We start from the raw sequence: 13999 nt of genomic DNA on the forward strand, positions 1-13999 counted from the left end.
GCTCACTGTCGGATAGCAGGAAAAATGTCCAATCTGCCAACTCATACTTCTAAATTTAGTTATTCATTAATGACACAATATAAGAGACAACTGTTTTGTTTTAATCCAAAGAATATGTCATCAAAATCAGATGGGGTCCTAAATATTTTCAGTTCATTGAGGACAGCCTCGAGCAGCTGAACCAACAACAGACACATAAAGTCAAAGAAACCACAAACCTTTATCTCAAGATGCAACATAATAATATCATTGAGATTATTATAGGTTGATAATGTTAAACAGCACAGTGCTTTTTTGTGGAAAACTTACTATGTTTACTCATGGCCATCAGTCAGTTTTTCAGGGTGAATGTCTATTGAATGTACTTACAGCTACAATCATGTGCCAAATAGTCTAAGTGCAATGTAAACAAAAAACAAGCCAGAGACCTCCATGCTAACAAGGTAACCCTTGAATTCAAGGTTACAGTCTGCTGCAGTTCCAAAATGCACACACAGGCATATGCGCACACACATACTCATATCATCACAGACGCGCACACGCACCCACACACACATGCACTCACGCAGGCATGCGCATACAAATATGTCTCTCTCCCTGTAGTGCCCTCCTTGGCAAAATCTCAGTGCCAGTCTCTTAATGAAATGCTCAATTAGGGTCTTTAAATAGGTAATTATGCAGTACCTAATCCCCTAGCTCCTGGGCCCTATCTCATTTAGATGACACTTGGGCAGGCAAAATGGGAGGGGCAGGCACTGGGGCCGTAGTTTCTGTCATCAAAGCCCCTCAGTGGAGGCACAGGCAGCCATGTTAATGATAAGGCACATCCAGGCAGTCAGTCAACAGCGACTCCCAGTGAGGGCCACCGACAGCATGGGAGATGGCAATGTCAGGCTTGACAGTGTCTTAATCATGTTTGTGAGTTTCCGGGGGTGGATTGTATTGGGTTGGGAGAGCATGTATAAAGGTTTCTAAGAGGGTGATGGATGTAAGACTGTTTCTGTTATGTGGTGTATATGCATTTTTTCCAACGATTACTAAGTTAATTTCTTTATATTAAACAAGGACAGAGGGAGAGGAAAATCACTTCCAAATGTCAAACTGTGTATGTTGCTTGATGCCAGGCATTGGCAGAACGGTTTTGATTTCCTGTACTGACATTTGTTTGAAGGTGGCATTTGATTTGAATTTCAATCTCCAAACTGTGACTGGAGAAAAGGACCCATTCATTCGTTTTCGGCAGCATAATAAAAAGTCTTGTTTGAGTGCGACAATATACCATCACTGACGGGGAACTGGTCTTGTTTGGTTGCTAACGTAGCAATGGCAAGCATTTGTCTTAGTGAAACGACAAAGAGGGAATTGTTGCTTTTGCCTAGGGGTGAACCATTGCTTTCCCTTTTGACCGACTTGCACAAGCAGTCTGCACTGCCTTTCATGAGAACAATAGCTTAGTTTGGCTAAAACACCTTTCAAGGGCGTCCAAGAAATAATTAAAAAAAAGTTCTGCTTCTAAAATCTATTAATCAGCAGTGCCCACATCAAAGTACACAGCAAACTTTAGCAAGGATACTTTAACCACCAAAATATTGAAACAGCTTTCTAAAATGCTGTTCATTCCCACCTAGCATGTCCTTTGACAGTCTTATCAGGATATAGATGGAAAAGCAGGAACAACACAATTTCATCTCTATCTGTGTATTCAGCAAAAACATCTCATATCTGTGATAATATTTTTTGTCCCATTGCCCTCTCTGTTGGCACTGATGTATTTTCATGCAAAAAGCTTTGATAAGCTGCTAGTTCTAATGCCGCCTGTCTGTTCTTTCAGTTGTTGACTCAGGCTTTCTTATCAAATCTCAGTCATGGCAAAAACACCAGTGCCCATAATACCCTAAAAAACAGGAACTGCTGTCAGTGTCCTCATAGACTCCAGTTTGACCAACTTCTCTCTGCAAATACTCAGAGAAGAATGACACAGGATAGCATTAAAGAATTGTTTGAAGCTTCCAGATTAGTACTGAAAAGACACTAATGCCTGACATAGTAACACATAGAATCCATATTAACACAGTGACATTTTTACCCCTTTAATGTTGCTTAATTAGATATCCAAGGATCAGCTGCATGAACCTCTACAGAGCTCCACAAGGCCTTTTGACAAGTGCACTTACAAAAACATCGGCAGCATCCCCTTAGGTAAAAAGGTAGCATACCGTGTGCTAGGCTAATTGAATGGCAATTCACCCGCTGTTGCCTTAGTGCACTACAGCAACCATAATGTGGCGTTACATTTTAGCTCAGGGTATATCGGGGCAAATTAGCATTTAGATAATAGAAGACACTTGGCATTTTAATTATTTTGCTGCCCTATGAGTGTAGCCTGTATGCCCGAAGCGCCTCCTTACATCCTTCATGTACGCCTAAGTAGTGCATTTACATACCAAACGGCTTGGCTTGTGTACAAAAGCGACTAAAATGTCAGTACTGCACAATGTACCTTGGTGTTCAATTGTTTCGAAAAGATAAGGAGGCATATTGTTGTTGACTTATGCCATATGTATTAAGGGGCAACACAATTCCCAGTGCTGTATTATTCAGTTATTTTCAATGGAGCTCTGTTCTGATGTTTTCTGCCATGTCGGCGAGTGGCAGTGGAATGCTGTTTTGTCTGTTAGAGAGCTCTGTACTTTCCATAAAACGACATGAGCTCAGGCTGGGAACAACCTCCCTCTCACCCTGCTTCCTCTCTCTCATTTTCTCTGCCTCACGGAAGTGAGATTATTCATCCTCCCACAGGCCGTTGCTGTGTTGGGGGTAGATGTCAAAGTGCCAGGAGCATGTGGTGCAAAGGGTATACGGGCCTGTGCTCTGCGTGTATGTGTCTATTTGTGCACATGAATGCCTGAGTTTACATTTGTGAGCATGCTCGTGTAGCTGTTGTGTTTAAGGCTGCATCTATTCGACTGGATGCAAACCTGAGCCTGAGTTTGCCAAGAGTTTACACGTGCCATGTTTTTTATCCCCTCGTTGTTTTGTTTTTTTCCCCACCTACTGCCATCTTTACAGTTCCTTCCCTTCGAAAAACAATACATTTAGACTGTCAGAGTGGCTTTGCAGCTATCATCCCCTCTTCAGCAGCGCCTGCTTTTTCTCCCTCTATCCCTCATTCCTCTCTTCCATCTCTCCCGCGCTGCCTCTTTTAGGTGTACAAGCACAGACGGAGCGTGAGAAAAGCTGGCAGTCAGGCACATTCCCTCGCTTCCCTCCCTCTGCCTCCACCTCTCCCTGCTCTCTACCCTACAGTGCGCTCTCTCCTCTCCCTCCCTTCTCCCTCGCCTCCTTCCTTCCTCTCTCCCCACCACATTACTTTCCCTTGTCCTCCTCTCCTTTCTCTCGCCACCTCTCTCCCTCTCTGCCTCGTTGCTCCCCTTATCCATTATATTTCCACCCCTCTGTTCTGCACTCCGCTCACTCCCTCCTTCTTTTTTTCTGGTTCATAATATGTAACATGATTTAGCCCTCCCCTGTTCATGCAGCGTAAATTTAATCCCAGCCATTCCAGGTTGGCTGCTGCTGCTGTGTCTACCATTTTTCTCATTTTCCCCCCATCCTGCCACACTCTCTGCTCCCGATACAATAGACTCCTCAAGATTTAGCCTGTTTGCATGGTAAGTTCTTCCCCTATACTAAAAGCTGATGCGCAAGGTCAAGCACGACCCAAGTGGCACACGCTTGGACTAAAGAAGCCGCCCACACTGTGACAAGCAAACAAGAGAAGGCCTCCCAACAAGCCGGCAATCATTTCAATAGTTTGCACAGCTCACACGCCTAGCCACAGGATGATTGTACTCTGTGGTTTTATCTGCTGCTCATTGAAAAGGCATTAGTGGCGTCCATTAGAGTTCAATAGGGAGTGTGTTTACCAGTGTCACCGAGGTCAAAGGAGGTGATCCAAACATGTAGACAAAGATGAAATATGTTGCTTTGGTCTTTGCTTTCCCCCCCCCCCCCCCCCTCTAAACTCCCCAGTGTCCCTAAAGCTTACCCAATAGCTCCGTAACCTTGTGTGTACATGTGAGCGACTGCCCGTGCGTGCGCTGTGTGTTGGTATGCGTTGAGGGAGCAGCACAACAGGGCACTGGGATAATCAGTCACTAGACTGCAGGTCAGGGTCTTGCACTGTGGGGGACCATCCATCTGAACTCAACAGCTGCTGGGAAACGTGGCAGGAGGAATGAGATGGGAGAGAAAGATGGGTGAAGAGAGAGGGGAACAGAGAGTGAGAGAAAGAGAGAAAGTGGCGAGGTAGACCAGGTAGAGAGAGAAGTTAAGGGGAGGCTGTTGAAAAAAAAAACACACACATACTGAGTGGGTGGAGGAGGAGTACTGATGCTACATGGTCATTTTAGTTACTAAAATACATGCTCAAGGTCAGTTTGGATGGGCTGAATTCTCATGAGGACTCAACCTTGCTCTTTGCACCCAAACAAGGTAACGGTTTTCAAATTGCGCCATTCCTGTCCTTGACCTGTGTTTCCTAATACAAAGTTGTTTTTTTTACAGAAGTTTGTTCTCTATGAAGATGCGTCACCTCTGTTTGTGCTGACTTGTATTTGCGTAAAAAGGGGAAAATAACACAGTGGAGGCCCGAGAATATAATTTGATTGTTAACAGTGTTAACAAGCTAGGTGAATAAATGTTATTTTACACTGTTTGTGGTGTGACATTTCGAAGTCCAGATCATCTAGCTGGGGGAAAAAAAAGCAGGGATGGCTTTGAAAATCCTGGCACTAATTTGCAACGGACGCACAATTGAGATGGGGTTGTGATAACTTCCTCGTCCTATAACCACAGCAGGTGCTTTTAAACCAATTATTAGACAGACAAATGTCATCAGACTCAATTAGCTCCCTGCTGTGCGTTTCATGTTGGGTGATTCATTCATAAGAAAACAAGATATAACCATAGACATCAGCTAGCGTATTGGCAGCAATTGCCTGTCGAAAATTAGTCAGGCTTGCAGGCGGAAGTGTAAACCCTTTCTCAGACAGAACATCAGGCGTTACCACCCAAAGGATAGTTTATGACCGTGGGAGGCTTGTTTGTGGAAGGTCAGAGGAGACAAGGAGGGAGGGAGAAAAAAGTAAATAAATAAGTATTGCAAATAAACTCCACTGATGTGCGGTTGTCAGGGCCTTTCATGTGGAGGCTGCACTTGAGGGCATAGCTTAGCTTAGCTTGAGGGATGTTATTACACATGCCGGCTGATCGGGAGTGATGTGTGAGAAACAGACTTGTCACTCGGTCTTAAATCACACCATCGCAGGCAGACGAAGACAGTAGCGGTAGAGGAAAAAAAACAGGGTAAAATAGACAGAGGAAGAAAAACACAAGGGAAGAGTGGTTAAAAAAAGAAGAACTAAACACAAGAGAGAGACTTTATGTGGTGAAGAACCACGGACTGACTTCACACTCTGGCATTAAAGAAAGGGCAAGAGAAAAAGATGAAAGATGGTCGCAACTAGCATGTTAAACGTATCATGACTTAACCCAAACTTAACCCGTCTTGATGAGGAAGTGGGGACTGAAAAAGAATTCAGTGGGTGTAGATATACGGGGTGCTTGATGCTGTGCCTTTGATGAGCTTATTTTATAAATCTGGTCATGTGATGTTCAAGAAAAAAAAACCGGAGGGCGTTGTGAGCAGTCATGTTTCATGATTCCCAAAGCTGTTGAATGGGTGGAAAGGGATAACAGACAGCAACATGTGCCGCTTTATACGCCCCTTTTGACCTCTAAGTTGATTATGCAGGTGAGAACGCACTGGCTCTCTGTAGTGATTTTGCTTTATCAAACAATATCAATGATCCTGTCATTTCCACCTTCTGATCCATCTCAGGATGAGGGACCGATGCCATAACACGGGGCTGTGCTAGTTCTCGAAAAGGAAAACATTTCATTCATCATTTATATAGTATAGTATAGTATAGTATAGTATATTATAGTATAGTATTAGTAGAATGGAATATATTAGATACAGACATGTGATTGGCAAATGACAAAAAAGCAGAAAAATTCACAGAGGGAGAGCACAGAGCACCCCCCCACCCCCACCACACACACACACACACACACACACACACACACACACACACACACACACACACACACACACACACACACACACACACACACACACACACACACACACACACACACACACACAGTGACATTTCATAATAAAGAAACTGTTTCCCTTCACTTCTCTGGAGGATTTTGATGTATGAATCACAATGTCTAACCACTGTATTTAGTGGCATGTATAGATTTGATTTTATGATATATAATACAATTTAATGATAATGATTTCCCAAGGCAGACAGTAAACATCCGCCGCTGCTCACTCATACTGCGATGGGAGTATGATTTTGCTGTTGTGTGAGGGGATTGTTTGTAACACTGAACTGTAATACTCTCTTTGAGAGTAGTAAGTGCTTTATTCCTTTAATTGGCCTTTCATCCACACATGATTCTTTGTTTCAGATAACTATGAGCAGCTTTGAACACATCTGTCCAATTTGATCATTGTTGCATAGTTTGTGACGGGGATTATAAGAGGTTATTGATGAGGAGAGCAGGAAATAGCCTTAACTAACCTCCACAGTCATTTTGTTTTGTTTACAGCGGATAATAGTATGCAGTTCATGAAAAATACACATAACCAAAACAAAAGTTGTTTAGCGTCTGCCTGAGGTCAGTTTATTTATGTGTTGCCCTCACAATGGCTTGTATCTTTTCTTGGCTTTAACTGGAACTAGTATCCATAATGGTTGCTATAGTGAATTTGATGTAGATCTTGTGTGTGCGTCCTTGGTCATGGGTCTTATAGAACTAAAGAGAAGGCCATAGCTAGTAGGTCATGGTTGCAACTCCCACTGCTTATACATGAAGACTGCAGAGAGAACATCTTATCCTGTGAATAACATATATTCATAACATCAACTTTTCATGTGTTATGACAGGTCTGCTTTCAGTTTTGTGAATTTTTATCAGTTTGACTAAAAATATTGAGTTACCAAATTTGGAGATACTTGTTTTTGATTGGATAGTAACAACATGCAGATAATGCAGAAGCATTGAAGCCTGGTGACCAGTATCATTCATCTGTGGCCATCTAAAGTGAAATCCATAAGGCTGCATTTCAATGAATCTTCTATCAGCACGAGTAGACGTGTTGTATAATTTTCAATATTGAATCGCAAATTAAGCAAAATGATCAATAAACAAACTGGTAGACACTTCTTAACATTGTCATGTCTTATAAGCACATTAGCCAAAACACAATTTTCCTATGACCAAAGAAAGTAATGAAGACATACAGAAAGAAGGCGCCCATCAAAACCTGCTTGAACTTTTCCCCTAGCGGTACAACTGTGTTTTTAGCTGTTGGCTAACAGCTGCTTGATCTGTGAAGGCTGTGTGCCGCAAGTCAACACAAACATGACTGCTCACTTCTTTGCCTTGTAAAATATGCCAATCAATGCGCACATGATTTCGCTGCAAACCCCACTTATCAGAAGTTCTCCCTTTTTAGAGAGAAATACAAATGAGTATATGTTATTTCTCCCAGTGAGTTCTCTCCTGTTGTACTCATTTAAACTGCCAAGATGGCGCCAGTCACCTTCCTCCCTCTCACATCTGTCCTTTTTAAATCAGCATGCTTTATTCCCCAAACGCTAATGCTAACTACTGTGCCCTTCATCAGGGTGTTATGTTGGAGAATAGCTCAATTACATACTATGTTAAAAACAAATGGCAGATGATGGAATCTGTATTTGCTGCAGCCCTGACTCTTCTCTACCTTGTGTCCCCTTGGTACTACTTCAAAACAGTAGCGAGGCTTCAGAAGCCTTTTCTGAAGCAAGAACTGCCTCTCAACATTGGGGTTAGGGTTAGAGACCATTGCAGTTGTAATAGAGCAGCCTGCTCTGTGTGCTCACAGCTATACCCTGCATATCATTGTATTCTGAACTTGTGCGTGTGGGGTGGTGGGGGTGGGGGGGTAATTACTGCATTCTTTAAGTCTGCAATTCCGGAGAGACATAGAAAGTCCTGCCTCATAAAATGAAACAAATTCCTATTTGCTGCGCCTGGCTGGGCATGATACTGGGCAAACTTTTTATAACACACTGCAGAATGGATCACATCCTCGGTAGTTTTGACGTGCTTTGTCCTTGCATGTGTCGGGCTAATTACAGAGGGATTGGCCTTAATAGATTTGGTGGCATTTTTGTGGCGGCTTTGGTCTGTTAGGATAACATACCGTCGCTCCACTATTTCCTTGAAGTTCAATTCGGTTTGTGCATGAGCCTGAAATTAAAAACACACCCATTTAAAAATTCCCTGGAGTTGGCCAACGTGAAATTAGTCAACTTGCACGAAGGATGAGCATAATGTGGTACAACCACTATGCTCAAACCCATGTTGAAATTGTTAAAAATGGCACCATCAGTAGCATTTTCGTGTCAGCATTTGTTTCCCACCGGTTTATACTTGGTTTGCCAAAATATTACAGTATGTGAGAGAAGCTGATGTTGTGAACCTGCTGCTTTGGGGATCTCATAACTATTCTGCCTGCATACTTTCCCATAACAAGTTTATTGCAGTATAGCTGGAATATAAGATAAATATGACTGATTCTTTTGTTGTTGTTTTTTACCCCCCATTCATAATATTGCTCGTCTAAATAGAACAGAATACCGAACACACACGCTCAAAAGAGAATAGAGACTAGCCATTATGGAGAATATAAACATCCCTCCCTCCTTCTCTTTCACATTTCTGATAAAGATCATGGGGAAGGAGAGAGAGTAGACAGCTCAACAGCCCCTTTCTTTTTCTTGCCACACACTCCCCCCCTTTTCTAATTAACATTGTGCATGTTGTCAGGCTTTGTTTAATAATGCATGATTGCTATCAGCAGCAAAATCCTTTGAATGAAGCACCACTGAATGGGAACACAATAATACCACCAGGGGCTCAGGAAGAAAGACAAGATTGTTTTTTTTTCTTTCTATTGTAATAAATGGTCAATGAAAAGCATCAGTGCCACAAAATGTATGAAAGTGAAGGAACAGAGTGCAAATCAAAGTGGCCATGTTGAGGGTAAAATGGGCAAAGGTGGTGCTGCCTTTGAGGGAGTCTCTTTATTGAATGGAAATTAGATGAATCAAATCGACTGATGTTCATGTCTAATTACATATAAATGCACATGCATGGACACAAAAGCTTTCAGGCTCAAAAAAAGAGAGAAAAAAAGCAGTATTTAGGCTAAATCCATCGTCAGATAACAATGCAGTTGGCAACCTGCTGCATTTCTGCCAGGTCTGGCAGGTGGCTTGTCCCCCTTTAGCACATTAGGAAGGAATCTGCAGTGCAATTTACGTGTAAAAACTACCATCACAAATCAACAGCAAGCAAATATAATTGCTTTCATTTTTGGTATAAATCAAGGTTTTGGGGGGTGCCTTTTAGCTCTGCTTACATTAGCTTCTTCTTTTATTTACTCACATGGCACAGCCTCTTGGTTGTATCACTGGTGGTTACACAACATACAGATGGTTTTGTTTGCCTCTATCAGCGTTTGTGTGTGTGTGTGTGTGTGTGTGTGTGTGTGTGTGTGTGTGTGTGTGTGTGTGTGTGTGTGTGTGTGTGTGTGTGTGTGTGTAAATGGGTGTGTGCACATGCCAGGCGTCAATAGAGATGGGGAGGGCTGCTGAGTACAGTTTCTTGTGTGCTGCCTAATGTCATGTCATTATGGAAATTCACACTTCATTAATTAACTCAAAGGCTATCACTTAGATTTGGTGGGGCACATGCATACAACAATAACTGTAGGAGACATAAAGCCGTACCTGCAGTACATATGGATCAGACTGCAGCGTTATCCCCTCACACCCAGCCCAGCTTTTTCAGTCCAGTTGATTCTAATCAAATTCACAGTTGCTACAAACACTACTCATGTGAAAAGTCTGTCTAGTGTGCTCAAATGCATGTATATGTATACACGTTTGTGTTTGTGCGTGTGTTTGTGTGTGTCGGTGTGTGAGCGGGGGATGAGATTGTCTCAAATTGATTCCCTTCGCCACACGTCCCCCGCTCTTGCGCTTGCTACTAGCCCTGCGGCGCTGGGAGACAGGTAGTCGTGTCTATCTCCCCCCAACACAAATCGAGTGTGACAGGTGCGCTATCTTCCCGTCTTTTCTGCCATTTACAGCCCACAGAAATGAAAGAGGGAGAGCTAGGAGCGAGAAAGAGGATGATTGGTAACAGGGAAATGAGGTACTTTGTCATCATCGGGCCTACTGATTGGGCTTAGAGGGGCTTGTTTTTTTCTATCTTTTTCTTTCAGTCAGTGGCAGTCAAATCTGCAGATAAACAGTCCAATAAAATATTATTTCTAGTGAAAGAATTCATGTCCACAGTTGCTACCTCCAGAGCAGACAGTTACCAAAACCGCTAAATCCCCCAACTTTCTAAGAGATTTGACATGTTGTCTCATGTTTGATCTCACGGTACATAAATGATCTGAAATGTACGGGTCCAACTCCACCAGTCACCACAGCTGAAACAACAACATCCTGTAGACCAGCTAGCATGCTAACCAGCAGCATGTCATCAAAGCTCACACACTTGGATTAGCTGGGAGCCGTGTTACGAGCCGAAGACTACCACAGAGCATACATCACTAAGGATCAAGCTCTGGCTTAAGCAAATGGATGACAAGGGATAGAGCCAGTCTGCAGCTAATACTAGCTCACTGTATCACATTGATTTTCAGAGCCATGTAGTGGCCCCTTCAATAAAAGGCTGAAACATGAATGGCACCACTTGGCCACTCTGTCTTATAGATTTTATTTGTTGTTTAAGCAGCACTGGATAAAATAAAATGGTTGTGTGTGTGTGTGTGTGTGTGTGTGTGTGTGTGTGTGTGTGTGCTGAAGCTAAGCTACTCCATCACTTTGTATAAGCACTTTGAGTTATTAAAGCATCCTCTATGGATTAAATGTGGTGTAAGATGCATAAATATGTGTTTGAGATGAATTGGTTTAGTGAATGTGCACATTACAATGGAACTGAAAGACAGCATTTATATCTTGTATCATGCTTTAAAGAAAAAGTTTCAAGGATGTCTAACAGTCTCTACAGTCTGTCAGTGGTCACATTTTCCTAAATGCCCATTTGAAAAGCTATTACATAGCGTTTAGAATTTATGAAAATTTCCTGTATTTCTTAACTATTCTTGTATGCAACAGAGGCGTTCTTTATGTGAAACAGATATCAACACTGATCTGAGGAGGACTTAGAATGTACTCTTATTATGCAGCGTATTTAATTGGGGCTCGCGACCAAAGCTGTGAAGACAAAATCTTATTAGTTCACCCTTTCATCTGTGTGGTTTCTCCCTCTCTCTCTCGCACTCTCTATCTCTCTCCCTCTCATGCACACGTGCACACACATTGTGTGAAGTGACTATTCCATTTAGAGAACTGTCAGAACATACCCCGTGAGCACATCAGCCTCTTCCTATCCTCTGTCAGCTCCAGCCGAGGCTGTGTGGGGGTATGTCAGAAATGTGCAGGGATAGATAAAACCCATGGAGCCAAACAGCTTTGTTTCATTCAGTCCCTCTCTCTTTTTCTCTCTCCTTTTCCACTCTCCTCCTTCCCTCTCCCTATCCCTCCTTGCCTCGCATAGGCTGTGAATACCCTGCATCTGAGAAATCAGACCAGACTGACTCACAGGGCTCTGTGAGCCAGCGCCACCGAGGCTGCCAAAGCATGCTGGTGCCAAGCTGTCCCACCATGCACAGAGCCAGACCCACGCTGCTGCTGCCGCTGCTGCTTGTCCTGGGTCTGCTCCTCCACCTCACCGACGCTCAAAGTAAGTGGACCGCTGGCTTTCATGTGGGCCTCAAGTGTTGTGTCCTGATGGGCTGGGGGCGGGGTGACAATGGTTTGAATGGTTTTGTTTCTTATTTTTCATTCAATATCATCATACACATACATATTTCATGTTACACACATTTAAGGATGCACTACTGTATGATGGGATTGCTGATATATTGGGTTGATATTACCACAGCACTACAGTGTTATTCTCTTACCAAAGCTACATGATAAATAAACACATCATATAATTCAATTGCATTTTAGTAAATTAATTTCTCTCATGTTAGTTATGGGATGTAGTACATTTATGAAATGTTCCTCCTACATATAATATCATTTAAACTTTAGCATGTCTGTTGGTAAGTGGTTATCAAAGTGTCATTTTGTGCTTCTTCCCTCAAGTGTACAAGGACACACACAGATATACACATCTATATTTCACAGTCACCCATCACCAAACTATCAAAATGTGTCCAAGTCTTTATATTCCAACTACTTTTTTTTTTCTGCCACAAAAACTGTCACGTGAACCAGAAATGCTCAGGCCTCAGCCCAGAATCTCATGATGAGAAGTCATTGGAATTGAGTTACTTGACATCAGACACCTGCCCATTGATGTGTGACAACAGTTTTCAAACCTCATTGAGCTCTGGTCCTGCACCACAGCACCACCCATCTCCCACATTCTCTCTCTCTCTTTTTTTTTTACACTAAGATCCATGAATCATTAGCTTCTGGAGTCACAGTGGGATGAATAAAAGTTTTATTGCTCCCTTTGCACCAACTGAAATCCCCTCAGTTCAGCTGAATATCTCTGAATGAAGGGATCATTCACCCAAGGTCATATACAAGAGAGCCACACAAAGTGAAATTGATGGGTGAGATTTTCAACTTTGTGCTTGAGAAATGTTCCCTGCAATCTGTTCAAATGTGTTTTATTTGTCTTTTCTGTCTTCCACCACATATGTCTCACAGCAGGGGAGAGGCAAATGGAGAAATGTATTCTCCGTTTATCTCCGGTTTTATGTGCAGCTCCAAGATTTATTGACACAATTTAATTACGGGACCTTCCCAAAACGGCATTAACGGTCGATAAACGTTACCATTGAGGGGGTCTTTAGTAGCTATCTGTTCAGAAACTCTACAGTCCACAGTGTAGTGTGAATTTACACAACAGCACGTGATTAGTAAAAAAAAAAGAAAAAAAAAAGACTATTGCCAAAACCTTCTTTCAGACAACTGTTCTGATAAGACTTCCACTCTCGCGTGTCCAGACATTCCACAGTTGCATTAGAGCACACATGTAACAGACCTGCACAAGTGCCACCAGCAGCCCCTAAATCCTGACGCCTCTGTGCTCACCACCCCACCCCCTAAAACCCCCCATTTATTCCCTTCCTTTAGCTGTCTGACTGTTAGCAGCTGCTGCTACCCCACACCCTACTTAGACAGCTGTGCTGGGTCATCATTTCACAGCCAAAACAAACTTATCATGAGGTAGCCACAGTGACTGGCTGTTAATGACTGAAGGGGTGTGTGGAAGTCAGGGAGGTCACAGAGATGAGGTGTGTGCTCCGTCTGCAACTGCTGTATGAGAGCAAGTGCCTTTTCAGCGCCAATACCACCTCAGGCTGCACACATTAGCTCTGGGATTCATTTTTTCTCAATGTTCTGTTCTCAATTCTGCAGTGTCTGATCTCCCACTTGCACGTGTTTGTTCCTCCCCTTCCCAACTCCCCTCTATTGTTTTTCTTCCTAATCACTCTCTTGCCAATTTTCTCCTCATTTCGTACATGTGCTACTGTTTTTCTGCCTGCGCCTTTGTCTTTTCACTACCATCTCCCCTTGCTATTTGGAAGCAGTGCAACGGCCCCTTCCAGCGACTCCGAAGCTCCTTAATTTCCTCTGCTGTTCAGCTGAATGTGCATAACTAGCCCAGACACTCTGGGGCTCTCTCCCCATCTATGGACCTCCACTCAATTTACACCGCTCCACACTTACCCTCAGCACCAAAAACCCGGATGTATTTCCAAAGGGAGAGCTGC

General features: G+C 42.9%; 1 protein-coding gene across 2 annotated transcripts in view; it reads left to right on the forward strand.

Annotated features, from left to right (window-relative positions):
* Window positions 1-13999, forward strand: part of LOC134005964 (receptor-type tyrosine-protein phosphatase delta-like) — a 135819-nt gene that overhangs the window by 24824 nt on the left and 96996 nt on the right. For both annotated transcript variants that reach the window (XM_062445010.1, XM_062445011.1), the window contains exon 2: window positions 11761-11946. In XM_062445010.1, the coding sequence (XP_062300994.1) occupies window positions 11844-11946 (103 nt within the window). In that variant the 5' untranslated portion in view covers window positions 11761-11843. The remainder of the gene's footprint in view (window positions 1-11760; window positions 11947-13999) is intronic.

Source organism: Scomber scombrus, chromosome 23, assembly GCF_963691925.1.
Source record: "Scomber scombrus chromosome 23, fScoSco1.1, whole genome shotgun sequence".
Classification (NCBI taxonomy): Eukaryota; Metazoa; Chordata; class Actinopteri; order Scombriformes; family Scombridae; genus Scomber; species Scomber scombrus.